Source organism: Melanotaenia boesemani, chromosome 1 (assembly GCF_017639745.1).
Source record: "Melanotaenia boesemani isolate fMelBoe1 chromosome 1, fMelBoe1.pri, whole genome shotgun sequence".
In the NCBI taxonomy this organism is placed as follows: domain Eukaryota; kingdom Metazoa; phylum Chordata; class Actinopteri; order Atheriniformes; family Melanotaeniidae; genus Melanotaenia; species Melanotaenia boesemani.
This window is the reverse complement of record NC_055682.1, coordinates 3,425,350-3,451,985: the sequence shown is the minus strand read 5'-3', so window position 1 is coordinate 3,451,985 and position 26,636 is coordinate 3,425,350. Positions and strand designations below refer to the sequence as shown.

The following is a 26,636-nucleotide window of genomic DNA, read 5'->3' as shown; positions in this document are numbered from 1 at the left end:
TGGGTTATGTAAGAAGCAATATTTATTCTGAATGAATCTCCTTGGTTTTGTTTTCTTTTTTTCATTTTGAAGTTACATATCATGATGCAGCCACTCATCAGTGTTTTCATGAAGTGTTGCCTCACTTTCTACTGCAGTAGATTTAAGATATTTTGGCCAATCAAGTGACCACGAAGCCAGGTATTTCCCGACAAACGCCATCTGCCTGATTAACCTCTCATGTCAAACCCCTGAGTTTAGACTGTGTGTATAAAATGAGCAAAATGTACATTTTAAAGACTTTATCTTCAGGCCATCTTGGTAGGAAACTATATGGAAACTATATATGTGTATACAGAAATCCACCCAACAGATTAGCGGTGGCCGGGGGGGTCCCCGCGAGCCCACCGAGCAGTTTTCTGTGTGGAAATGTAGAGCTGAATAGATGTAGTAGGAATCTTTAAAGCGCCACCCACTGACCCACGCTCACTCTCCTCCCCCCTTTTAAAACACTTCTCCCACCTCATCACCGTCCAGCTGTTTCTTTCTTTTCTCTTTCTTTCTTCTTTCTTTCTTTCTTTATTGATTGATTTATTTTTTTCATGAATAGATTTGATTCTTTAAGTCTTCATAGAGGCTAAGATGTTTTCAGTAATTTGTGCAAAGACTTGTGTTCATGTTTTCTATGTTGCTGTAATTTTGTGCTAATAAATCATCTTAGAGTCAACTAATTACTGAAATGAAATGAGAGAAATTTCCTGTAACAGCACTCTTCCTCCTCCCCTGCCCCCCCGCCCCTCAATTCCTCAAAACTTCTTGTATGGCAACCAAATTTCACTGTAAGAAATAAATATAATATTGCACTAGTGTTGTATCCCTTTCTGTCCTTACAGGTTCATCAGCAGCTGGATGATGTAGGTGGAAACGTATGTCATCACCCGGAGCCGCTTTAATAACTTAACTTATAAAGGTTTTCTTTATAACTTCATATTGAGAACAAAGATTATCCTGCAGGAATAATGACGGAGTCCGTTCATACAAATCTCATTTCCAGAAGAGCTGGGAAAAATGTCTTAGATGCTGTAAAATTTTACATCTGTACTAAAATACAAACCTTGACCGTACAACCTCAATACTAAAGAAAGCCTCTGTGTATAAAAAAAAACACAGTGCCAAGCTTTGCATATCTCACCAACCCATATTTTATTCCCAGTAGAAGAAAAACAACATGTCAGATGATGAAATGGAGACATTTCATCATTAAAATTAATCCTGAAACACACGGGGAGCCAATGCAGCAATTGTAAGACTGGCGTAATGTGTTCCTGTCCTCTGGTCCTTGTTAGAACTCATGCCGCCGAGTTCTGAAGTAGCTGTAGGTTCGAAAGGGACTTTTTGGGAAGACCAGAGAGCAGGGCATTACAATAATCTATTCTACTAGAAATAAAAGCATGCATCAGCACCTCTGTGCTGGCAAGACAAAGCCAGATGTGAACAGGATCCAGAACCAGCACCGTCGTCTCTGGACCAAAGCTCATTTAAAATGGTCTGAGGCAAAGCGAAAACCTGGATGAAGATGTGAACTAGTTTGTGGAAAGCATGGACGGCGTGTCCTGCAGACTAAAGAGGAGAGGGAGCATCCAGCTTGTTATCAGTGGACAGGTGAAAAGCTGCATCTCTGATGGGATGGGGCTGCATTAGTGCCTATGGCGTGGGCAGCTTCCACATCTGTGAAGCTCCATCAATGCTGAAAAGTACATGGAGGCTTTAGAGCAACATCTGCTCCCATCCAGACAACGTCTCTTTCAGGGAAGACCTCGCAGATTTCAGCAAGACGGTGCTGAACCACATCCTGCATCCACCACAGCAGCATGGCTTCACAGGAGAAGAATGGAACAACATTCCTCTCCTAAAACTCCAGCAGCTGGTCTCCTCACTTCCCAGACGTGTCCAGACATGTTAGAAGAAGAGATGCTACACCATGCTGAACATCACCCCGGAACTACTTTTTACACCATGCTGAACATCACCCCGGAACTACTTTTTACACCATGCTGAACATCACCCCGGAACTACTTTTTACACCGTGCTGAACATCACCCTGGAACTACTTTTTACACCGTGCTGAACATCACCCTGGAACTACTTTTAATTTTCTATTTTCCTCACTGGCTTTGATGACAGAAACATGGCGTCCATGTTTCTCTTCCCTGCTGCAGCGGTGCGTCTAAAGTAATCAGGAGAAAGCGGGTTTATTAAAATGAAGAGACGTTTTCTGTCTGGAATTTAAGAAAGAAGAAGAAGAACCGACGTTTCACTTAGTCTAAACCCAAACTTTTTATGTAGCCTATTTATTTATTTTTTCAAATAAATGCGGTTTTAATTTATGCGAGACAGCAAAGGTAAGACATGTTTTCTGACTTTTACAGACGTGAAGCATAAATCGGGTCTTCTTCTGCCTCTGGTTCGGTGAATCTTGGTCATATTAAGATGAAACTTCCAGCTGTGGAATCTGTGAGATGTGAGCTTTCAGTAGAGGAGCCGTTTGTTTGTGTTCATGGGGAAACATCATCTGTGTTTACATGTTTTTCAGACTTTGTGTTCCTGGTCTTTTAACTATTGTTGTCTTAACTGTGTTTGTTGGTGATAGAAATGGTTTTACTGAGCTGGTAGCTGAGACTCTGGACTTTCTGTGGATACCACACATGTTTATAGTTACATCTACAGACCTGACCCTACACCCGGAAACGAGATGTTAACTCTTAACTCCCGGTAGCACATATTGTTCCTTCTGTGTTTAGAAGGAAGCAGCTTCACAGCTTAATATTCATCCCGCTGACTTTTTACCTTTTAGTTAGTAAAAGGGGGGGACACAGGGAACATCTCCCCTGCACTTTTTCAAAGGGCCATTTTGGTCCCCTGCACGTTTTACTGTCCAAAACAATGTTTTGCTATGATAAACAGAGACACGTCAAGCACTAGGACCAAGCGGAAAACAGCCGCTCAAGCTGAAGCCTGTTTCCCTTTGTTTAGACCGCCCACAAGCTCCTCCATTGGCTCTGCCATTTCTTGTGTGATTGGCTGTCCCTGCTGTCACTCCACCTTGCTTGCACACCTGTAAGCCAGTCTGCAGTCAGGAGTCCTGATATGCTGCTGTAAGGTGTGGGTCACGTCAGCTGGAAGGATTGTCATATCAGAAGTTTAATTTACATTAACGTCTGTCTCCATGTACATGTGTTTGTGTGCATATGTGTGTTTGGTAATTAGGCGCAGCCAGGATGTCTAAAAAAAGAAAAGTGGACAGGAGGGAGGGAAAGATAAGCTGGAGGAGATGGAGGAGAAGAAGCTGGAGATGGAGAAGAGGATGGAGGCTCAGAGGTGAGGTTGAACGAATAAACATGTTAATCATGACATGAAGCATCGTGACAAATGTTAGAGTGATAATAATCTGGATCAGAGCTTTCAAAGTTCAAACACCAAACATCTGCCTGAAGTCGGAGGTCTTGTTGATCAGGTGGAGGTCTTTGTTGACCAGGTGGAGGTCCTTGTTGATCAGGTGGAGGTCTTGTTGAACAGGTGGAGGTCCTTGTTGAACAGGTGGAGTTCCTTGTTGAACAGGTGGAGGATCTTGTTGATCAGGTGGAGGTTCTTGTTGATCAGGTGGAGGTCCTTGTTGAACAGGTGGAGGATCTTGTTGAACAGGTGGAGGTCCTTGTTGAACAGGTGGAGGAGCTTGTTGAACAGGTGGAGGTCCTTGTTGATCAGGTGGAGGTCCTTGTTGATCAGGTGGAGGTCCTTGTTGATCAGGTGGAGGTCCTTGTTGAACAGGTGGAGGATCTTGTTGAACAGGTGGAGGTCCTTGTTGATCAGGTGGAGGTCCTTGTTGAACAGGTGGAGGATCTTCTTGAACAGGTGGAGGTCCTTGTTGAACAAGTGGAGGTCCTTGTTGAACAGGTGGAGTTCCTTGTTGATCAGGTTGAGGTCCTTGTTGACCAGGTGGAGGTCCTTGTTGAACAGGTGGAGGTCTTTGTTGACCAGGTGAAGGATCTTGTTGATCAGGTGGAGGTCCTTGTTGATCAGGTAGAGGTCTTGTTAAAAAGGTGGAGGTTCTTGTTGACCAGGTGGAGGTCCTTGTTGATCAGGTAGAGGTCCTTGTTGACCAGATGGAGGTCCTTGTTGAACAGGTGGAGGTCTTTGTTGGCCAGGTGGAGGTCCTTGTTGGCCAGGTGGAGGTCCTTGTTGAACAGGTGGAGGTCCTTGTTGAACAGGTGGAGGTCCTTGTTGATCAGGTGGAGGTCTTGTTGATCAGGTGGAGGTCCTTGTTGATCAGGTGGAGGTCCTTGTTGATCAGGTGGAGGTCCTTGTTGAACAGGTGGAGGTCTTTGTTGACCAGGTGGAAGTCCTTGTTGAACAGGTGGAGGTCCTTGTTGAACAGGTGGAGGTCTTTGTTGATCAGGTAGTGGTCTTGTTGAACAGGTGGAGGTCTTTGTTGATCAGGTAGTGGTCTTGTTGAACAGGTGGAGGTCTTTGTTGATCAGGTAGTGGTCTTGTTGAACAGGTGGAGGTCCTTGTTGATCAGGTGGAGGTCTTGTTGAACAGGTGGAGGATCTTGTTGATCAGGTGGAGGTCCTTGTTGATCAGGTGGAGGTCCTTGTTGAACAGGTGGAGGTCCTTGTGGGCTGTTGTTGAAGCTGAGAGGAGCTCCAGCACTGGGGGGGTTATAGACCTGCTTAGCACCTGCTTGAGGCAGAAACACAAGCATTGACGTCTTGAACAGGAAGAACCTGCCAGGAATTTTTCTCTGCCAATGATCACAGACAGCGTGTGTTTGGAATCTTTGGTTGAGGTCATTATGTTCACTTTTCATTTACAAAAAAAAAAAAAAATTCAATGGCTCTGTGTTACACTTATTTAAAATACAATTTGATACTTGACTACTTACACTGAATAATGGACATTTTATTAAATTTCTTCCCTTCTGTGATGCCAGTTTGACCTGCCCACCACCGGGTGGTGCTCTGTAAATGATGATATTCCATAAATAAGTAAAGCTGGTGCTACTGAGTTGGTGTGAAGTTAACTAACAAGGTGAAACATAGAATTGGGTGATAATGTTTTGCTACATGTTTTACAACTAGTCAAACCAAAAAAGGAACATTAAGTTTAAAAGAAGAAGAACAGAAAACTAGAAGAACGACTAGAAAACACAATGAGCTGAAAGATTAGTTTTATAAAAAATACTTCTGTCCCCCCACCTCTGAAATCAGAACTTCATCCCCGAGGACAGGGAAGGGAAGGCTGCAGGAACGTCTGCTGATGGGTAGCTGCCACCGTCAGTGAATATTAGGAAAGTTCAGACAATGTGTGCTAAGCGTCGCGCAGCAAACCTTCCAGAAACCTTCCACGGTTGCCTGAAGTCACGGTTTGTTGTGAAGGGTTTCCCGTGAAGAACTATAAATCCCCCCCCTTTTTTTTTATTGTTGTAAATGTCTTATCCTTTCAGGTGGACAGATTTATTTGCCTTTAAAAGTGGGGACAGACTTGTTTAAGATGAAGATGTCTTGAAGATGTTAAACGGTGGATGTCTTTGAGTTTCCTAAAATTAAATGAAAAAACAGAAATGGTGAACTTTGACTACTCCAGGCCTGTTCTTACTGTCAGGCTAATGTAGACAGCATCTGCTTGTACCTTGATTCCTGTAAACTGTGCAGCAGGTGTGTGCAGTGATCCAGTCTGGCTTCTTCCGTCTGAGACAGCTAGCTGAGGTAAAGCCACACCTTCCAGCTAATGTCTCTGAACAGGTGATCACCTGTTCATCACTTGCAGGTTGGTTTGCTGCAACTCCCTGGACTTCTGCTCGGATCGGTCCTCTCCATCTACGTTTTGTTTTTAAAGGACTAAACAGCTGAGCTCCGTCTTACCCGTCTGAACTCCCTTTTATTCATGCTCCTGCAAGATCCATGAGATCCAGCTCTCATCCAGCTTTAGGTCTGGAGGTGTGGGAGCCTTTTCTGTAGCAGGTCCCAGACTCTGGAAAAACATCCCTCTGGTGTTAGATCTGCAGTTACTGGAACATTTTAAATCCCTCTTGAAGACTCATCATTATCCACTGTATTACTTGATTTTTAGCTCTGCTACGACACACTTATGTGTTTTAGTTTGTGAAGCATCACCGCTTGGAAATGTGCTATAAAAACAAACCTGACAAAAAATAGACGCTACAATAAAAAACTTTCCCCTCAAATCATCCAACCAACTTCATTCCCTAATCAAAAATGCATGCATCAAAAAAGTATTCAAATTATTTTAACCCTTTAAAGTGCGATTGTTTTTTTTTTCCTGTGTAAAGCCAAAATGGCATTTTAGAGGTTAGTCATTTAAATAATTACATATTATTCATTAGGACTTGTTTCAAAAGGTCGGAGCAAGAAAAAGAGGAGAAAAAAAAAAGTTTTTGTAGTTTTGGAATTTTTTTTGGTCCTGAAAGGGCAGGAAATAGAAATAACCCAAAACTGCTGATCACTTTATTAATCAGGTCACTGAAATGTGAAAACAGCATCTAATAAGTTGTAAATGTTCAGTCACAAACTGCGAGGACCACCTCAGTTTATGTTTAAATAAAAAGCAGAAGCAGCTGATCATTCATACTTTATTTATTGAAACTTAAAAAACAAAAAAAGCAGGTAATGATGTGACTGAAGCAAACAGCGGTACAGATAAAATAAAACATTTGAAAAGGTCACTTTTTATTATAAAACCCCAAAAATGAATAACTGAAAGCCTTCTCTCTCACACACACTCACACACACTCTCACACACACTTATCCTGCCCTCATCCAGAAGAAGAACCAGAAAATGAAGCTTTGTGCGGCTCCGAGTGAGAGATGCTCTCTGTTCAGGATGATGTGAAGCAGCATCTGAAGGTGAGATGAGAACAAGTTGGCCTGACTGAGAACGACTGAAACGTCATCGATCGTTTACTAGAGCAGGAAAAACCCTACGACTGATGCAGAAAGCAGAATGTACACGAAGCTTTAAAGAACAGACGAGTGCAGCTTCAGTCAGGAGGGAGATGAGGCAGCCTTTGGGTCCAAACTAGTCAGGACTGGATCGAATCATCAAACATGATCATCCAAAGTGAACGCGAGTTTCTTCCACTCTGAGGGGTTCTGCAGCACGGCGAGGAGCCTGAGGCCCGGACACAACCCGTTCAGACAAGTCAAGCTCATTTCTGTCATTCTCTGCTCTTTGGTGAGACTTCAATTCTTTTCAGAAGAAGAAGAAGAAACGATACCTGATCAACACTTTGTGAACCAGAAGAAAAGGAAAGCTGGAGGACGCAGCCTCTGATACCAGCTGCTGAATCCTGCAGCTTTAGTGATGGTCCTCCTGTCTACTGCTGCACAGGGACAAACTAGGTGGTCTGGAAATGGAGGAGGGAGGGGTGTTACTAGAGAAAGCCCGCTAAGAGACCTGAAGTGGTCTCACACAGTGTTGGAGCTCTAAGATGAGGTGGAGAGAGGAAAGACCGGAGCAAGAGAGGGATCAGGAGACAAGGACGGGGCTCGTCTCGGATGGTGGAGCGTCCTTATTGCCGGACTTCCACGTAGTTGGCCGGGAAAAGGCCGTAAGCGCCTCTGCACACGCCGCGCCACCAGCCCTCGTCAATCATCTCGATGTTGGTGATGATGTCATCTGGGTCGAAGGATATCTCATCTTCGCCAGCTGGAACGAGAAGAGAGAGACGATGAAGGAGGAGCTTATACGTTCATCTGACCGATCCTGGATGATAAACATCAGAGCTGCAGCCCTGCAAACATCACTGATCCGATAACTCGCTCAGTCTGACGTCACGATTAACGTCGGTATAAAACAAAGATCATGTCTGATCCAGATCAGCAGATCACAGCAACTCGCACATGGATCAAAAACAACATCATCCGTGTGGTTTTACTTGTGTTGCTTTGTTTTTGTTCTGGGTTAGAGGGAAAGTACAGCAGAGGAAGAGTTGTTCCCTCCGAACTAACAGACGGAATCCTCCTGGTGGGATGAAACATGAGGCGGGTGTGATTGTGGAGGACGTCTCAGCCTGTAAACATGTTTCACCTCCTGCAGGAGAACCAGCAGCTTTGTGTCACCACGGGAAACGTTCAGTAACTGGTTCAACGATGTTCATGTTTAACTAACACAACATTTACAGTGTGATGAGTAACAGCTAAAGGACAGCTGCAGTTTTCAAATGAATTTTTATAATGTAGCTTCCAGAAAGAAGCCTCCCTAGTCCAGGTAGAGGTCCTGGACCCTTGATCTGTTTTCTCAGAGAGAAATCCAGAGTTAATATGCAGGATTTATTTATTCTTTACACAGCAGAGCAGATTTCTGCTGATTTACTTTGTTTCTATATCATTTTGTGTTGGCATCAAATATATAAATTTTTTTAATTAAATTAATAGAATTTATAAATATATGAAGATCGTACACATTTATAGTGTTGTGAAATGAACGTAGATAATCTAGAACAGATCTCATCCTGTCGCTTGTCTGAAAAGATCCAGAAGTTTCTGTCTAAACTTTGGATCCCAGCAGAAAGCAGAGCTTTGGTTTCACAGAACCGTCCATGAGTCCACCAGAAAATATTTAGCAGAAAAATGGACGAATCATCCGTCTCTGGAAGTCTTCCCATCAGAACCAGTGAGCGTTGAACTGCGACTGGTCCAGATTTCTGTGTTTCAGACAGCGTTTGGACCAGATGGATTCTCTCTGGATCAGGATCTAAACTGCTTCTCCGTCCTCTCTTCACATCGTCCTGCTCCAACGGACTTCTTGTCTGATCGCTGTGCTTTAAAACGCTTCCGTTTTTCTCCCTCTAGACTCGTCTAGTTTAATCTGAAACCTGCACAGAGCCGATCTGAGACCGGAAATAAACGAGAACAAACCCAAACTAAACTCACCATGAAAGCTTCACTTATCAGCCTGTAAATAAAGAAAAAACACTGAATTTGTTCAAATCTTTTAATCCTAACTGTGCTTTTCTTCTGCAGTAATTTAAAACCACACAAGGTCCATCAGGTCTGCTTTCTGATCCAGATGCTGCTTGTGGAGCAAAAGACAGCTTGATTCCTGAGCTTTGGTCATTGGCCAATCAAAAATGGTTTAAACTGGTTTTCAGTTTTGGTTTGGTTGAAAATAAATGCCAACATTTTCTCTCCGTCATCAGCCTCACCTGCTTGGTAGTCGTACAGAGCCACGGCCGTCACCCCGAGGTCCTCACCGTACCCGTACTGCTGCTCGTCTGCAAGAAGCAGAAGAAAGAGTTCACACGGTCCCGCTAGCCCACACAGCCCACAGGGTCCCGCTAGCCCACACAGCCCACAGGGTCCCGCTAGCCCACACAGCCCACATAGCCCCACTAGCCCACACAGCCCACAGGGTCCTGCTAGCCCACACGGTCCCGCTAGCCCACATAGCCCCACTAGCCCACACAGCCCACACATAGCCTCACTAGCCCACAGGGTCCCGTTAGCCCACGCGGTCCCGCGAGCCCACAGGGTGCCGCTAGCCCACACAGTCCCACTAGCCCACAGGGTCCCGCTAGCCCACTCAGCTCACATAGCCCCACACGGTCCCGCTAGCCCACTCAGCTCACATAGCCCCACACGGTCCCGCTAGCCCACACCACTCAGGCTGCTGCTTCATTCACCTGGAATTCTGACCCACACACATTAAACTGCTCCATCACTTCACCTGATTAAATGGAAATATTTTAGAATATCTGGTTTATCTTTAAGTCATCACCATATTTTTATTTTCCTACTCTGTCTGGTAATTCAATTATTTTGTTTAAGACAAAAATCAAAAACCTTTTTATCTGAACGTTAAGGTACTAACAGACCGACCAGCTGTAATTTATTCCCTCACTCCGAAGATGTTTTAATGACCTGATGGGGAAACTAAGTTAAAATCTAGGTCAGAAATTCTCGATCCTGGTCCTCGAGGGATGGTGTCCTGCAGGATTTACAAGTTTCCCTGCTGCAATATATTCAATTCAGACCCCAACTGAGCCTGTAATGAATTTGCTTCTTTCTTTACTGACAAAATTCAGAAAATCAGGCAGTCAGTGCTTCCATGGCAGGGGTAGGACATGAACACCATGACACACTTTTAAGCATGCCTGTTCACAAAATGCCCGTAAAAAGAAAAACGCACTCTATAAACAATTCATAAAACAGAGAACTAAAGATGCTGAAAATATAAAAAAAATAAGTCACACAAATCTACATAACCATCTCACCAGGAGACTACAGTCCGATCCAAACATCAGATGCATCGATCAAATTAAAGATTGGATGTGTCAGAACTTCCTTCAGTTAGATGAAGACAAAATTAAAATAAATAATAATACTAGAATACACAGAAGCCATTATTTTTGGCACTGCACACCAGCTCTGCTCCTTCACCATCACCTTCTCTGGCCAAAACATCCCGCCCATCTGCCTCTATCTTGGGTGTTAAAATGGACCCTCACCTTACTTTTGACACCCATATCAAACAGCTCTGTAAGACCTCATTCTTTCACCTCAAAAACATCTTCAAACTCCGTCCAACACTAACCCTGGCAGACGCAGAGAAGCCCGTCCATGCCCTTTGTCTCCTCCAGGCTGGATTACTGTAATGCACTCATCTGGATCCCTGGCAAGAGCATTCAGAGACTGCAATACATCAAGAACAGCGCTGCCAGGATCCTGATGATCATATCACCCCCATCCTGAAAACTCTTCACTGGCTCCCTGTCCCACTTCCTGCTCCCTGCTGTGATGCTTTAATGTTTAATTTAAAGCACTCTGAAATGTCTTGTACATGAAATGTGCTATACAAATAAACCTGCCTGGCTTCAGACTTGTGCAGAGCTTGTTTTTTAATGACCCATTGATTTGAGTCAGGTGTGTTGCAGCAGGGAAACATTAAAAACCGGCGGTACGGCAGCCCTTGAGGACCAGGTCTGAGGATCCCTGGCCTGGTCTTAAAATCATGTGAAGCTGATGGATGCTGAACATGTTTTGGTTTCTAAATGAAAACCATAACCCTGCTCCACCTGCAGCCGGTTCATCTGGGTTCTGGTACAGGTCCTCCTGCTGTGTGTACTCGTTCTGTGGCTCCACCTCATACACCGGCTCCCCATTCTCAGCAGCATTTCTGGAAACATCCTCCGTGTTCTACGTTAGACAGAAGGTTAGAAACATCTGTAGACAGGTGAGGAACAAATGACATTAAATGTGTTTTTATGTTAAAGAGATACTAGGTTCAGCTCCTCCTGATCAATAGACTGTAGGTTGTTTTAGTAGAAATTATTATAAACCCAGAACCCTCTGCCACTGATGAGATTTTCCAGCAACCGATGTTTCTGGGGTTATAATAACCGGTGGCTGTGGCCAGATACAAAAACAGTTTTCTTTGGCTTTTGTATAAATAAACTAATGCTGGGCAACAATTAACATTTTTAATCATGATTAATTGTACGAAATGTCGCGATTAATCGCATTGTTAAGTGCAAAATATCCTTTTCCCTTTAAAAGAAGGCGGTGGCCTTCTTTGGTTGTGGCCAAAAATGTTTATGCATAAAAACCTGTTATAAAATACTCAAATATTTTCCAGCTTTTTTCCCCCCCATGAACTCACTATAAGCTCTTCAGACCTATGAGAAGAACATATTTATAATGACCTCATAGCAGTTTTTTGTGCATGACATTTTGTCACCAATGTCTCCAAACAGAGTATCTGATAGGGGGTTTAACGCATTAATTCAAATTATGTAACTGGCATTTAAAAGGTTAAAATGCTAAAAATGACTTGTTTGGTAGTTTTATGCAGCTCTGAAATTTAGTGACTCATGAAAAAAGCAGAGGGTGTAAAATACATTAACAGTTACCGTGATCTTGTATTTAAACAAAGGACTTAAAAAATAAAAAGCACTGCCTCTAGCTCTACATGACAGCACCTGGTCCAACTGGACTCAAAGCAGTCTGACTATCGCTTAATTATGACGTCCATCTTGTTTGAATTCATGCTTGTGTTCTTACTCTCAAATATAAGTCGCTTTGGATAAAAGCGTCTTCTAAATAACTGTAGAATAGAATAGAATAGTGTAAACGATGAGAGAAAGACAAAAAAAAAACACTAACTTGAAAAGTTACTGGTAAAATTAATGCCACTAACTGTAACAACGCACCAAAATCACCAAATAAACAAAGAACAGTTTAGAAAAATGGATGAAAATGGCAGGAGGATGTTTGTGGAGATCCATCAAGGCTCATATGACGTCAGCGTGGTCATGTGACGACCCTTCACCTTTCAGGTTTATTGTGGCTCCATCTTTGAATTATAAAGCACCTCCATGTTTGAGGAGCAGGACCCACCTGGTATGCTGGTGCTGCAGCAGGCTGAACTGGGGGAGTCGGGCTAGGAACTGGGCTGGGGCTCGCAGCAGGAACGGGAGACGGGGCCTTTGTAGCCTCCATTTTACAGCGCGCCTCCTCCTGCTCCTGCTTCTCCTTGGCCTGCCGACGTACTCGCTCCTCCTCCGCCCTCTTCCTGTCCTCCTCCTCCTTCTGCTTGGCGATGTTCTCAAAGCGAGCTTTGATGCTCCCCGTGCCGCTGCCGGCTGACCAGTGGTGACAGAAACAATGTGAGTTACCGAGGCGAGTAAAGCTGAGGATGATGATGAAGACGATGGCTCACCAGCCTCCACAGGTTTGGTTTTCTGGTAAGACGAGGTCGGCTTCTCCACGTCCTCAAACGTGCCAGCACTCTGTTCAACACCAAACAGACGGCGTAAAAAAACACCCCCAAAACATCTCAACACAACAAAAACACCAACACGCAGGTACCTTGTCCATCCGGTCGTTCTGGACTCCAAATTTCCCTCCAAATCCTTTCGAGTAATCTGGAAGCAAACGGCAGATAAAGAAACATCAGCTTCTGTTGAAGGTTAAAGCCTCCACCTCCGTCAGCTTCATCAGACCTGAATCTAAGGAGGCTTGGGAAACCAGGCTGGTCTGAGGTCAGACGAAGCAGACTGGAGGAAACCAGGCTGGTCTGAGGTCAGACGAAGCAGACTGGAGGAAACCAGGCTGGTCTGAGGTCAGACGAAGCAGACTGGAGGAAACCAGGCTGGTCTGAGGTCAGACGAAGCAGACTGGAGGAAACCAGGCTGGTCTGAGGTCAGACGAAGCAGACTGGAGGAAACCAGGCTGGTCTGAGGTCAGACGAAGCAGACTGGAGGAAACCAGGCTGGTCTGAGGTCAGACGAAGCAGACTGGAGGAAACCAGGCTGGTCTGAGGTCAGACGAAGCAGACTGGGGGTGGGGAGTCTAAAGGAGATGGAGGATGAGGAGCTCATGCGGACCTGAACAGAGGAGAAACTGAAAACCTTAATGCTGACAGAACTGGGACATCAGCCGGATTCATGAGGTCAAGCAGCCATCTGAGTTTAATCTCCGAGCTGGAGATGAGGTGTGTGTGTGTAGCCAAGACGGGAGGTGTAATGTCTACCATCATGCACCGCATTAATGAACAGAAGCAGCATCATGGCCGAGCAGGAAACAGCAAAGCCTAGGATCTGAAAATGATCCAAGACTCATGACGCTACACAACCAACATACTCTGATATAGCATTATCTGCTGGGGAGGGCTGGGCGGGGTTAGGGGGTGTACAGTGTACGTCATTCATGCTCCAGCAAAAATACAAATACAATCAGAGATAAACCAGCCACACCTGAGCAGCACAAATCAGCTGATCTGAAAATATTTAACCAGAAATCAAACTGTTCTGTTCTTCTGTTTAAAAAGGGAACAGGCACGAAGCCAAGCAGGAAGTTTAGTTTTAGGAAGTTCTCTTAACCTTACAGGAATTCTGACTTTAGGGTTGGTCTCATTTAACAGGAGGAGAAACTGACAATAATAAATCCCACAAAACCAGAACCTCCAGTTTCCTTAAGACTGACATTCATCTTTTCTACTAAACACTGATGTGTTGGTGGTCAGCACTTCGGCCTCACAGCAAGGTCGCTGGTTTGAGCCTCAGCTGGGGGGGAAGGTTCAAACATTGGCCTTATCTGTGGGTTCTCTCCAAATGCATGCATGTTAGACTGATTGGTCTCTAAATCCTCCCTGGGAGTGAGTGTGAGTGGTTGTTTGCCTCTGTGTTGGCCCTGCGATGGACTGGTGACCTGACCAGGTGTACCTGCCTCTCACCTGCTAAATGCTGGGTTACGCTCCAGCTTGCCGTGATCCTTCACTGGACAAAGCGGTACAGATGATGGATGGAAGGACAGTGACAATTTTCCAAATCAAAGTTGCACATCATCCGCCGTCCTCTTGGCTTGAGTCGTTTCATGAACCTGCTCATTCCTGGAGTCCGCTCTTCAGACGATTTATTCCACTCTGCTATTTAAACATTTGGTACTGGAAACCATGATTGTTGTACTTGACATTTACCATTTATTTGCTTATAAAATGTAGCTAGTCTGACTTTGTCAAGTCATTTACAACTTGTTTTGAACTGGTCTGATCATGTGTTTGTTTCTTGTGCTGCAGTCTACCAGGTCGTCGTTCTCAACTGACTCATCTGGTTAAATAAAAGGTTTAAATACTGTAAACTGCTTTAAAAGAAGAGATGAGGTTCTTCAGTTCTTCCTTCTTCATGTCAGTTAACAAATGAAGCAAACCACCATCTTTTATAAAAGAATTCTTTCCAGCTGGTAATTTCAAATGATCCTCAATTATTTTCACCCAGTTTTACAAAAACATGATGGTACCAGCCTGCTTTTAAAGTGACCAAAATACATAAACTACTGCTTGTTATATATTATTAAAAAGAACATTGTTGGTTTTGGTGTTGTGGGATTTTTTTTTTTTTTTTTTTTTAAATAATCAGAAAAATCTCCTGCATCATCATTTAAAATATTACATTTGGTTGGTGCTGCAGAGGTGGGGCGGGGCATGTGCTGCAGAGGTGGGGCGGGGCATGTGCTGCAGAGGTGGGGCGGGGCATGTGCTGCAGATGTGGGGCGGGGCATGTGATGCAGAGGTGGGGCGGGGCATGTGATGCAGATGTGGGGCGGGGCATGTGATGCAGAGGTGGGGCGGGGCATGTGCTGCAGAGGTGGGGCGGGGCATGTGATGCAGAGGTGGGGCGGGGCATGTGATGCAGAGGTGGGGCGGGGCATGTGCTGCAGATGTGGGGCGGGGCATGTGCTGCAGAGGTGGGGCGGGGCATGTGCTGCAGAGGTGGGGCGGGGCATGTGCTGCAGATGTGGGGCGGGGCATGTGCTGCAGAGGTGGGGCAGGGCATGTGATGCAGAGGTGGGGCGGGGCATGTGATGCAGAGGTGGGGCGGGGCATGTGATGCAGAGGTGGGGCGGGGCATGTGATGCAGAGGTGGGCGGGGCATCAACAGAACAGCAGCTGTTGTTAGAAGACGGTGCTGAGGAAGCTAAGATTGTTCAGGAAAAGGGAAGGTGAGGATCAGGAGGGCGAGGATGGGTGATGTGTTCAGGGTAGGGGGGTATCAGTGCCTTTCTGGGACTCGTGCTTGGCCAGGCTCTCCTTGTGCTCATAGCCCAGGGCACACTGGTCCCGCCTCTCCACCTCTACCCCATACTGCCCTCCAAACCCACGTTTATAGTCTGTAACAAACACACACACACACACACACACACACACACACACAGATATGGGCAGACAGACATCACACACATTACAAACATACAGTTTACACAGAAACGGACACAGATGCTTCACAGGACAGGGATGTGAAGACATTTTTCCTTCTTCCAACCGATGAGGCCTCGCTTCTCTCAGACTGACTCAGAGGGTGGACTAAGGCTCAGTTTTATTTGAGTATGTCTTTAATATTCAAGACAATATTACAGAAACATCTGTAAATGAATCAATATAGAATCAAATTTACAGAAACTGAATCAGGCCGAATTGATTCAGGAAATTTAGTGGCGTCATCACCGTCACAGCTTTATAGAAAACCCAAACAAACAGGCAGAAATCTCCAGTTAGCAAGAAAAGAAGTCAGAAGTAGTTCTGGTTGTTTGTTTTTACCTCATGTGAATCAGAAATGATTCATGTGAGCTAAAAGTTGGTTGGTAGCAGCAGATCATGCTGGTTGGACACACCTCTTCTTTCCTGACGTGAAGCGCTATGAGCTAAGTTAAACTTTAAAGCTAAAACTAGATCCTAAACAGCAAGAAACACTGGAAGCTAAGCACTAAAAACTAGATATAAAGACTTTCTAGTTGCTGTACTTTGAGATATTCAGGACACGCTGACTTTCAAAAGGCTTTTAGCAGATTTAAAATGAATGAATCTCTTTCAGGTTGATGAGCCACTTGTAAAGCGTTTTGAGCTGCAGATATAAATCTGAGCTGCGGGTTCCTCTTCCTCTTTTAAGCAGTTCTGCTTGTAGATGGGGGAAGTTGTTAACCTCCTAAAAACCACACTGGAGCCACAAAGAAACCACATCAGAGCCAGCGGCTCAGCTGAGAATGAAGAAAAGAGGTTTTTACAGAACAAACTAACTCTGCTAAACTCGATGCAGACAGCTTGTGAAGGCTCAGAGGTCCCAAAGTTCTGGGAAAAAAGTCAAAAAAGACTTTGATGTGGAACTTAGAGACAACTTAATCTCTGTCTGTGACAATCTGAGGAACAGCTGTTATGTTCTTTTGTTACAGAAGAAATGTGTACAGGTGTTCCTCTGAACAGACATCTGCAGCATTCAGATGTTTCATCGCTCCCTGTAAACTAATATCTGATAACTTTATTAGAGAGAAAATATCTACAGTATAAACTGCAAAGCTGATGATGAGCGCTGACTTCCAACATGACGGTTGTTTTATTCCCACGATAAGCCTGGCCAGCTCTGGTACCTTTCTGGGATTCGTGGAGCTGTAGTTTCTCCTGGTGATCCCACCCCAGCGCAGATTTATCCTGCCTGTCCGTCTGGACGCCAAACTTTCCCCCGAAGCCCTTCACGTAATCTGCAGGGAAACAAAAGCAGTTAAACCATCAGTTTTCTGAAACCACTGCTGCGCTCTCCCTGCTGAAAGGAAAACGTGGTGGAATTAGCTGTAAATGGCAGATAAAAAAAACAAAACTTCTCACCCTGAAACTTTAAAGCAAATTTGATCACGTTTCTTCATTTAACGTCATGAAACACATTTTAAATATATTTCATTTTAAAAATAATTATATTAAAGAAAAAACATTTAACTTGACCACATTTTGACCGTGTAAAAATGAAGGAGACACTTTTTACTTGTTTGGTTGAAAACACAGAAAAATAAAGAGCTCTCATGTCATGTTGCAGTTTCATCTTCATAAACATGGAGTCTGGTGGTCGTCAGCAGCACTAAACTGCTGCACCTGTCGCTCAGGTTCTGGTTATCAGAAAAAGTCACCCAGTTATCGTGTATGCAAACAGACCTCCAACACTGCCTGGTGCATTGTGGGAGTTTCCTGAGCTATCCGTGTTTTCCACGTCAGCCCTGCTGAGGCACAAATCTGCACAGGTGTGCCGGGCAGGACGCTACAGGTACAGCTGCTCTGCTGTGGTGAAACTAGAAGTCCAGACAAGTCGGAGCAGATGTGACTCAGTCAAGCCCTCCAGACACAAAAATCCACTTCCAGAACATCAGCGCCTCAGGTTTTATAAAGCTGGAGGGAAACAGCAGCTTGTTCTTCATCAGTGGCAAATATGAGCTAATTAATATTAAAGTGTAACTACACCTCCTACTTTCTGCATAACTCCACCCACCACCAAATTTGGAAAAATGCCAGAAACTGCAAGGGTTGGGGTGCAAGGTCTGGGGGGGGTGGGGGGTGGGGGTACACGGGCAGAAATGACTCAACTAGATGGATGGAAAGCGAGTTTCACAAAGCAGCTACGCCACAGAGCGTCTTTGAGGTGGAAGACTTTCCCTCAGGTTGTGGCAGCTGCAGGAAGAGCTGCTGCTACGATTTGAGCTGCTGTCTGTCGCCAGATGAGGATCAGCAGGGAAAGAATAAAGTCCGGTTTTACTTTTACACCCTCAGAAGCACAAATCTGTCCCATCGCAGGAATATTTAATCAGAAACTCTGTGAAAGAACAGAAGTCTGAAACTAGCAGATCTACACCAGATAAGTTAACATCCCGTATGCGTTGGTGGGCGTGGTTTTCTATTCCTGCAAGGCGAGGCCCCGCCTACCTGCATCTGGAGGGAGGAGCTGTGGGTTTTTTAATCTTCTCATGACGTAGAGAAGCACCTGTGCGGCTCTACATCACAAAAAACAAAACCAGGTTTTACCCTGTAGGGGGTGTTATGAGCCATTTTTTACCCTCAAAATCCAGCTTTTTAAAGAAAAAAGAAAATGACAACAGTAAATGTGGTTTTCACCACATTAAAGTAATACTGTGTTTATAGCTCAAACACATTTTAGGTAGCACTACCCTTTTAACAAGGGTTATTAAGGGTTTATTAAGTGTAAATAACCCAACGCCAGCCTGTCGACGCTTCTTTCCATGTTGTTTCTTTCCCACTTTGAGAGAAAAGATCTTAAAAGAAGAGAAACTTAACTCGAGAATGGCTTATTTAAAATTGAGGCAAATCATTTACATTAAATGAAATAAATAATGGATTAGATTTTTACAGAGCTTCACACTGAACCTGTTATTACTCCACATTCACACACTGGTGGTGGACAGATGGTCTGTCCAACCACATTTTGGAGAAAGTATGTGAGGTGTGTTTCTAGGCCAGACTGCTCTGCTACCTGCTGTCTGAGCCGCCGTCTAAGCTACAGCAATTATCTCACTTCACTGGCAGATTATTTGACTGATTTATAGTCTCAATCTTCTTAATTTAAGTGTTTTATTACTTATATTGAGACAGAGTGTGAATTGGTGCTGCGAGATCCTAAAGTTTACAGCTAAAATTGGGTCTGAAGATGCAGTGATTTAACCTGTGTGTGAAAAACAAATCTAGGATTTATTCAGAAATACTTAAAACATGAATAATTACATTCTACTCTTGGGTGTAAGTCACTCAAAAGATCAGTCAGACTTCTTGGCTGAATATAGTAAGACTTGGTTAGACAGACTGTTAACAGTGCACTGATAATAAGTCATCACTGATTCACGTTTCTCTGTTTCTAATAAACATCAAACAGCTGAGACAGAGATTACTTGATCTAGAGAAGTAAAACGGTGTCAGTCCTTAATTATTTTTCTCCTCATTTGACCAACTTTCTGCTGGTTTCAGTAGACAGAAAAACCTAACAGTTAAAATCTGGTTTTCTGCTTCTTCTACTGACCTTTCTGGGACTCGTGCTGCTCCGTTTTACCCTGGTACTCGAAGCCTACGGCGCTCTTGTCCACCTTGTCCGTCTCTACTCCAAACTTGCCACCGAAACCTTTGGCGTAATCTGCCGACGTCCCACATGACACGGAAAGAAAAAGCATAAACAGCACATGAGGACAGGAAGGTGGTCTGAAGCACGCTGTTCCCACTGAAACTAACCAAGACGGAACAAATATTCAGTTTACATCAATCAGTTCAGGCTTTTTCTGCGATGATGGAAGATTTCCACCAACATCAACAAGAAACAAGAAACGGGAACCTTCACAACACAGTCTGCTCCGTGTCTGAGCCTCAGACCGGCTAGAAGCTAATGGTCCAAACTGGCTCCAGCCAGATCAAGTCTTACATGAGGAAACAAACGGCTGTGCAAGTTCGAAGATGTAATTCAACTCTCGGGGGAAACGTCACATGTAAAAGAGACTTAAAATAAAAATGCTAACTTTCCAAGAGAAGGAAAATAAGTGAGGTTGTGTGTGTTTGTGTGTGTCAGCATGTACTGGCTCCATGTCATCAGGAACGCTGAGTGGTGTGAGATAAAGACCAACCTTTCTGGGACTCGTGTTTCTCAGTTTTCCCCTGGTAATCGAAGCCCAGGGCGCTTTTGTCGACACGGTCTGCCTGCACTCCGTATCGGCCTCCAAACCCGGTGGAGTAGTCTACACACCAGAGCAGAGGGGGGTTAGGGTCAGAGGTCAGGCAGCAGTCATGGTCGTGGGACGGTCTGATTCCATCAGCCACAGTAACAGATGTCACTATCACCCGATTTCAGGATATCTCCATCTTTGTGTTTACAGCACAACGTGATGAATTAAGCAGTGTTCACGGAACCTTGCAGGGTACGCTGAGACCCGAAAACGTCTCACTTTTTTCTTACAAACAGTTTTACTGTTCAAACATCAGGCCTTTCCAGCTGTAGCAGGAAGCGTATTAACTCCAGATCTGGTCCAGGTTCTTTATTCTCACTGTTTCAGGATTATTTATGTGTCAAACATCAGCTGGAAGTCAGAGCAGCCGGATGCTTTTCCAGCTTTCTAAACAATTGTTCAATATAACATAGTTTCCAGAAAGAAGCCTCCCAAGTCCAGGTAGAGCTCCAGGTAGAGGTTCTGGTCCTGGTAGAGCTCCAGGTAGAGGTCCTGGTCCTGGTAGAGGCCCTGGTAAAGGCCTAGGAGCCTCTACATCTGGTTTCTCTGAGAGAAATCCAGAGTTAATATGTAGGGTTTATTTTATTTATTTTTTACCCAGCAGAGGAGATTTATGCTGAATTTATACTGTTATACTGTTATATTGTTATACTGTTATACTGTAATATTGTTATACTGTTATACTGTTATATTGTTATACTGTTATACTGTTATACTGTTATACTGTTATATTGTTATACTGTTATACTGTTATATTGTTATACTGTTATACTGTTATACTGTTATACTGTAATATTGTTATACTGTTATACTGTTATACTGTTATATTGTTATACTGTTATATTGTTATACTGTTATATTGTTATATTGTTATACTGTTATACTGTTATATTGTTATACTGTTATATTGTTATACTGTTATATTGTTATACTGTTATACTGTTATATTGTTATACTGTTATACTGTTATATTGTTATACTGTTATATTGTTATACTGTTATACTGTTATACTGTTATACTGTTATATTGTTATACTGTTATATTGTTATACTGTTATATTGTTATACTGTTATATTGTTATACTGTTATATTGTTATACTGTTATACTGTTATATTGTTATACTGTTATACTGTTATATTGTTATACTGTTATACTGTTATATTGTTATACTGTTATATTGTTATACTGTTATATTGTTATACTGTTATATTGTTATACTGTTATATTGTTATACTGTTATACTGTTATATTGTTATACTGTTATACTGTTATATTGTTATACTGTTATACTGTTATATTGTTATACTGTTATACTGTTATATTGTTATACTGTTATACTGTTATATTGTTATACTGTTATATTGTTATATTGTTATATTTGTGACCAAATATAGAAAATAAATAAAACTGTAAAAGGAGTGATCATGTGATTTTACACATTTTATATTTATAGTGTTGGGAAAATAATTATTTCTCTGATAATTGTACAAAGAAAATCTAATGATGACGTCTCTAACATCCAGATGTTACAGATGTGTCGCACCATCACACCATCTTCTGAATCTACGTCCTCCGATCAGACGTGTTTAAAGTCCCGCTAGCTAACAACATCTCTGATGTTCCGACGTGGAGACGCCACTGAGGAAAAGCTGGAGACACGGCCGGCAGCTGTTTCTAAGAAACCAACATGTCCACGGCCCAAGTTTTAACATCGCTTCACTCTGAGCTTCAGGACTGAATTTACTCATTTGGTTGACAGTGCAGTAACTGCAGAGTTCACCCAGCTGGAAATTGTTAGATTAAAATCCACTTTTCTCAGTGCAGCGGGATCCTGGCAGCAGAGATCAACCTCATGGACGAAGCAACGCAGCAGCTGATCGACAGCCAAACACAAACTCTGCACGACTGAAACATCCCCTCCTTTCACATGAAAAAAAGGCTGAAGAAACACAGTGGAATCAGGATGTATCATCCATGTCTCCAGCTTTACCTTCCCCGAATAAAGAGGAATTTTACTGGAATGTGAGGAAACATGGAGGACTGCAGCTCAATTACAAAGGACAAGTTAGAACATCACCTTTCTGCGAAGCATGCTTCTCCGTCTTTCCAGCGTACTCAAACCCAACAGCTGACTGGAATGAGAGGAAGAAAACACGTGATCTCTAATGGTTCAGAGACGTTAAGCGGGCTAACAGAAGGTTTCTGTCAAACCTGAGACAATGTGTTGAACACTGAAGATAAACTGAAATCTTGTTTAATGTCAACTGGAACAAAACTTCTCTGAAAACCCTGCATGTTAAATACTAAACCAGAGACTGTGTTACAGGGATCTGCAGCCAGAGAAAAACCGAGAAGGATCTGTTCTTTGGGAAGAAAATGTGTTGTTAAAGTGCTGCAGACTTTCTTTCTCTCTCAGATACGAACCCCTGAATCTGTGTTTGTGGTAAACTATGTCAGCCAGAGGAAATACCTGGTCCACGCGGTCGGCCTGCACTCCAAACTTCCCTCCAAACCCCTTGGACGTGTCCGTCTGGGAGCAGTGCTTTGACAGCTTACTCTGGTAGTCGTGACCCACAGCAGACTGAAGGCAAAGGGACAAGTTTTTATACAACCCTGTTCTGCTCAAAAACCAAAACAACAGAACCAGTGTGAGAAGAAACAGGCTCTAATAGCGGTTAGAAATGTTTTGTATTACGTGGCTTTCGTTCCAGCCAGCATGTTTATATGGGTTACATTTGGGCTGCTGACAAGGGTCCTGGGTGGGTTTGTCGACAGTTTCCACGGTGGCCTCACCAGTGTTTGCCCATTTGGGCCTCAAATGGGTTCTGACTGGGTTCCAAATAGGGCCCATCTCCATGTTACCCAGCTCCAGCCCAAACTCACTCAACCCACATTTATACTTTATAGGGCTCATTTAGCCAGCCTACATGGGCTCCCCAGTGTGGGGCTCATTTTATAAAAAAAAGTTGGGCCCTATTTAACTTCCAATTAACCTTCCTAGGTCCCTTATGAGGCTCATACAGCAGGCCCACGTGGGCTTTGCATATGGGACACACGTTACTGAAACCACATAGAACCTACAACATTTGCCTAGTTCAAGCCCAGGCCCACTCAGTACCCACATAGCCCGTTTTTAACCCCAGTGGGCTCCATACGGACATGCTGGCTGGGATAATTGAAGGCGCCATTATTGGGGGGAAAAAAAAAGACAAATAACCTTGTGATTAGGAGTGACAATGCCCATCCCAGACTACAGCTGGAAACTCAGCCAGCAGTTTGAGGGTATGTGATTCGTGACAGATGCAGTTTGGGGTGAACAGTGCTCGCTCATCACATTCATGGTGAAATGACCACGCAGCGCTGAGAGAGAAAGGTGTGGAGGGAGCGGCCTGCAGGAAACATCGAGCGTGAAACGGCAACAGCCTGTTGTCACTCTGCTGCAGAGACTTGGGAGCTTTTACGCCTAAAAAAAAGATTTTTTTAAGCTCTAAGATGAATGACACGGATTTGTTTTGGTTCTGTGGTTCAGCTGTTCAGTGAAAATATTAAGGTGTTTGGTGCGTTAGGACACAGTCCAGACTGAGGTGTATTTTGGTTTGGTGTCGCTCTCTCAGCTGTGATGATGTGTAAAAACGATGCAGAGCAGAAGTGCAGCAAGAAACTGCAACTTTTCCACCAAAGCTTTGGTCCCTGCGTTCTCCTACCTTATCCATGCGGTCCTGCTGCACTCCAAATTTTCCTCCATATCCATGCGAGGCTTTGGGCATGTTCTCCAGCTCCTTCTGCTTCAGGCTGGTGTGCTCCGTGGACACAGTCTCCCGCAGCTGATGGATGCTGCAACAAAGACGAACACAGTTAGGAGGCACAGCGAGAAGATTTGCTGTATCTGACACATGAAAAATGATTTCCATCCTCACTCTATGTGCTCCTGATGTCCTGATCCGGCCACCGTTTTGGCCCCCCAGCGCTGCTCTTTCTCTGACACGTCATTCTACAATTTGAGGGGCAGAAGGTTAAAATGGATTAAAGAGTGAGGAAGGGAAGGAGAGAAGAAACATGAAGGGACATTTGACATCTACCTCAAAGTCAGGGTCGGTCTCCCAGTCGTCTCCTCCTTCATCTACATCCACCTTTACGTTCTGTCCTGCTGCTGCCTTCCACATCTTTAATGAGCCAAACCCACACACGCTGAAATAAAGAATAACTGTTGGATAACAGCTCATTTCCTTAAGAAGTTCAAATTCTGATAAACCTTCAAACTCCAAGCAACACAGTAGTTGTATCTATGTTTTTATGATGAAATGTGATAAATAAATAATGCTGTTATCATGGATCATTGTGGATTTACCAGATAGAGTCTCTGAATAAACACATTTAGTGGCTGGGTTGTAAACCTCCTGGACGGGATAGAAATGTCTGGAAAACTTCCGTAGATCACCTAAAGCAGGGGTACCCAAGTCCAGGCCTCAAGATCTACTATCGAGCAACTTTTAGATGCAACCCTTCCCCAACACACCTGAATCAAATGAATGGCTCGTTACCAGGCGTCTGCAGAGCTGAATGACGTGGATGAGGGAACTGAGACATTTGATTCAGGTGTGTTGGAGAAGGGTTCCATCTAAAAGTTCCAGGATAGTAGATCTCGAGGACTGGACTTGGGCTCCCCTGACCTAAAGGGTAAGCTACACACTACCATTCAGGATGGATAGATGGGTAAATAGAACTTTCACTGATGCCAAAAATGGGAAATTAGGGGTTGCAGTTCCTTAGATTATAAGTGATAACGCTCGGGATTGCTTTGTCAAACAGCGTTGCAGTAGCTGTGTGTATTAACAGGATCCAGCTCCAATCAACACACACAAATGTTTATCTTCACTTGTGCTGCAGGACTCACTTCTCTTTGACAGAAACACATTAGCACTCTGCAAAGTGGCAGCATGGTTCCCACCTGCAGCAGGCTGAGCTGACAAACAGCCGCATCAAAAATAAATCTCAGCAACGTTGAGAGTGGTGCTCATCAGAAACCGGTCTTTCACAAGTCCTGATCAGCGGCTGCCTGTAGGTGGACTTTACATTCAGACCAGCGAGTTTGAAACTTTTCCCACAGAGGTCCAGTTTTATTAAATGTGAAAATTCCTAAAGTAGGAATGTGCCTATCAATCCTTTGATGTCTGTCAGTAAAAATATTGGATTTAATACTTTTTAAATGTTGAGATACCAGTGAGTGCATACATTTGTTTTCATTTCTGAGTTTTAGGCAATAAAATTAAATGCAAAAACCAACCAATGTTTTTGTCTTGGTGGACACATGATCGTGGCAGCCTATCGGATGTCAGGACAATGACGAAGTATTTTAATATTTAACTGGTGTTAAAATGTTCTGTTTGATTTTTTCATCAAAGCCAATACTTTTCCCCCTAAAGGATCACGTGATTCCACAGTGATTTAATATCTTTATTGAAAGGCAACATGAAATGTGAATAAAGCTCAGGAACATAAATACCTGCTAAAATATATGAAAATATGCAGCAGTTCTTTAATGGAAATAGCTTTAAATGTTTGGTCTGAGATGAAAAGTGACAACATAATGTTTCATTAATCCAAGTTTTTATGTAGAGGTTGAAATCCAGTTGAAACAAATGCTGTCCCTGTACCAGAACCAACTCCTGACTCAGCACCACGTGGGCAATCCCCATCTGGACCCAGTGAGTCTGAAGGAGAACTGGATCCATCCACTCGGCTCAGGAGACGTCTCCAGACCAGGAAGCAGCAACCTGGCAAATCTCAACTCTGACAACCACACCCATCTGTTGGTCACATCTAATCCCTCAAAAGACTGGCTTGTTTTATCCAGATACGAGCAGGAAAGTGGGTGAATAAAAATAAAATGTAGATAACCGGGAAGAGTTGCCACGGTGGAGGAATCAGATTATAAAAAAAAACTTTCCGTGTGGTGTAGCCTTGACCACCGTGTGTCCATGTCAGCATTTTGGTCTCGGTTAAAGTAAACCAGGTCACACATGTCAGCGTTAACGTGTAAATATGTTTTCTATTTTAAATAAAAAATAATTAAAACTGGTGTGTTCACACTGCACGCTAACAGTACAGGACCACAGATGTCTGCGTGTCGCGTTTTATCCCAGGTTCCCTCATCTAACAGGCTCTGGAAATGAGACAAACGCCTTGTTTATGTTTGTCTCCGCTCGTCCAGCAATTAAAAAGTACAAATTAACGAGTTTCGATGGAAACTGTGTCAGCTGTGTGTGCCAGCCTGGCTGTGGCATTTCCTGTTCCAGTTTCCAGTCAGCTAGCTAGCAGGCTAAAGCTAACGTGCCTTCTGGAATGATTACCTTGCAGCGCTCGTGCCTGCCCGGACATTTTAACATCCGTCTTTGGAGCGCTGAACACTCACCGTCTGCCACAAAGAAGCCTCCGACCGGTTGAACTGTCAAATCTGCCCCGGGGGACGTGGTCCGGTCACTGCAGCGGCTTGGTGAGGAAGCTGTACTGGACCTGCAGCCTGTCTCTCCCTCCTCTATCTCCGCGGCTCTTCCGGCTCTCCCAGTATTCCCATCCTCTGCCAGCTATGGCGTCACGAGTGGGCGGG

General features: G+C 43.8%; 1 protein-coding gene and 1 long non-coding RNA gene across 3 annotated transcripts; one reads left to right on the top strand and one right to left on the bottom strand.

Annotated features, from left to right (window-relative positions):
* Positions 1–1,239: 1,239 nt before the first annotated feature.
* On the top strand, positions 1,240–22,984 carry LOC121629390. The gene is made up of 4 exons (XR_006008382.1): positions 1,240–1,306; positions 4,826–4,833; positions 18,251–18,256; positions 22,970–22,984. It is a non-coding gene; the product is annotated as an uncharacterized LOC121629390 (long non-coding RNA).
* LOC121629279 (src substrate cortactin-like) lies at positions 6,615–26,593 on the bottom strand. 2 transcript variants are annotated; one of them, XM_041968960.1, is made up of 15 exons: positions 26,442–26,593; positions 24,109–24,217; positions 23,947–24,020; positions 23,734–23,863; positions 22,500–22,610; positions 22,107–22,161; positions 19,929–20,039; positions 19,337–19,447; positions 16,914–17,024; positions 12,864–12,919; positions 12,715–12,784; positions 12,393–12,637; positions 11,072–11,192; positions 9,203–9,271; positions 6,615–7,704 (listed from the first exon to the last, which is right to left on the bottom strand). In XM_041968960.1, the coding sequence occupies exons 2-15, from the start codon at positions 24,190–24,192 to the stop codon at positions 7,568–7,570; spliced, it is 1,485 nt and encodes a 494-aa protein (XP_041824894.1). In that variant the 5' UTR covers positions 24,193–24,217; positions 26,442–26,593; the 3' UTR covers positions 6,615–7,567. The 2 variants fall into 2 exon arrangements, with proteins under 2 accessions (XP_041824894.1, XP_041824975.1); XM_041969041.1 differs by lacking the exon at positions 19,337–19,447.
* Positions 26,594–26,636: the final 43 nt, after the last annotated feature.

What these genes read in the sequence shown, in the direction of transcription:
- LOC121629279 (XM_041968960.1), bottom strand. Translation starts at nt 24,192, where the DNA reads ATGTGGAAGGCAGCAGCAGGACAGAACGTAAAGGTGGATGTAGATGAA. An exon ending in AGCAGGACCGCATGGATAAG is followed by an intron (nt 22,611 to 23,733) that starts GTAGGAGAACGC and finishes CTTTGCCTTCAG; the next exon opens with TCTGCTGTGGGTCACGACTA. An exon ending in GCAGCACGAGTCCCAGAAAG is followed by an intron (nt 17,025 to 19,336) that starts GTCAGTAGAAGA and finishes GTTTCCCTGCAG; the next exon opens with ATTACGTGAAGGGCTTCGGG.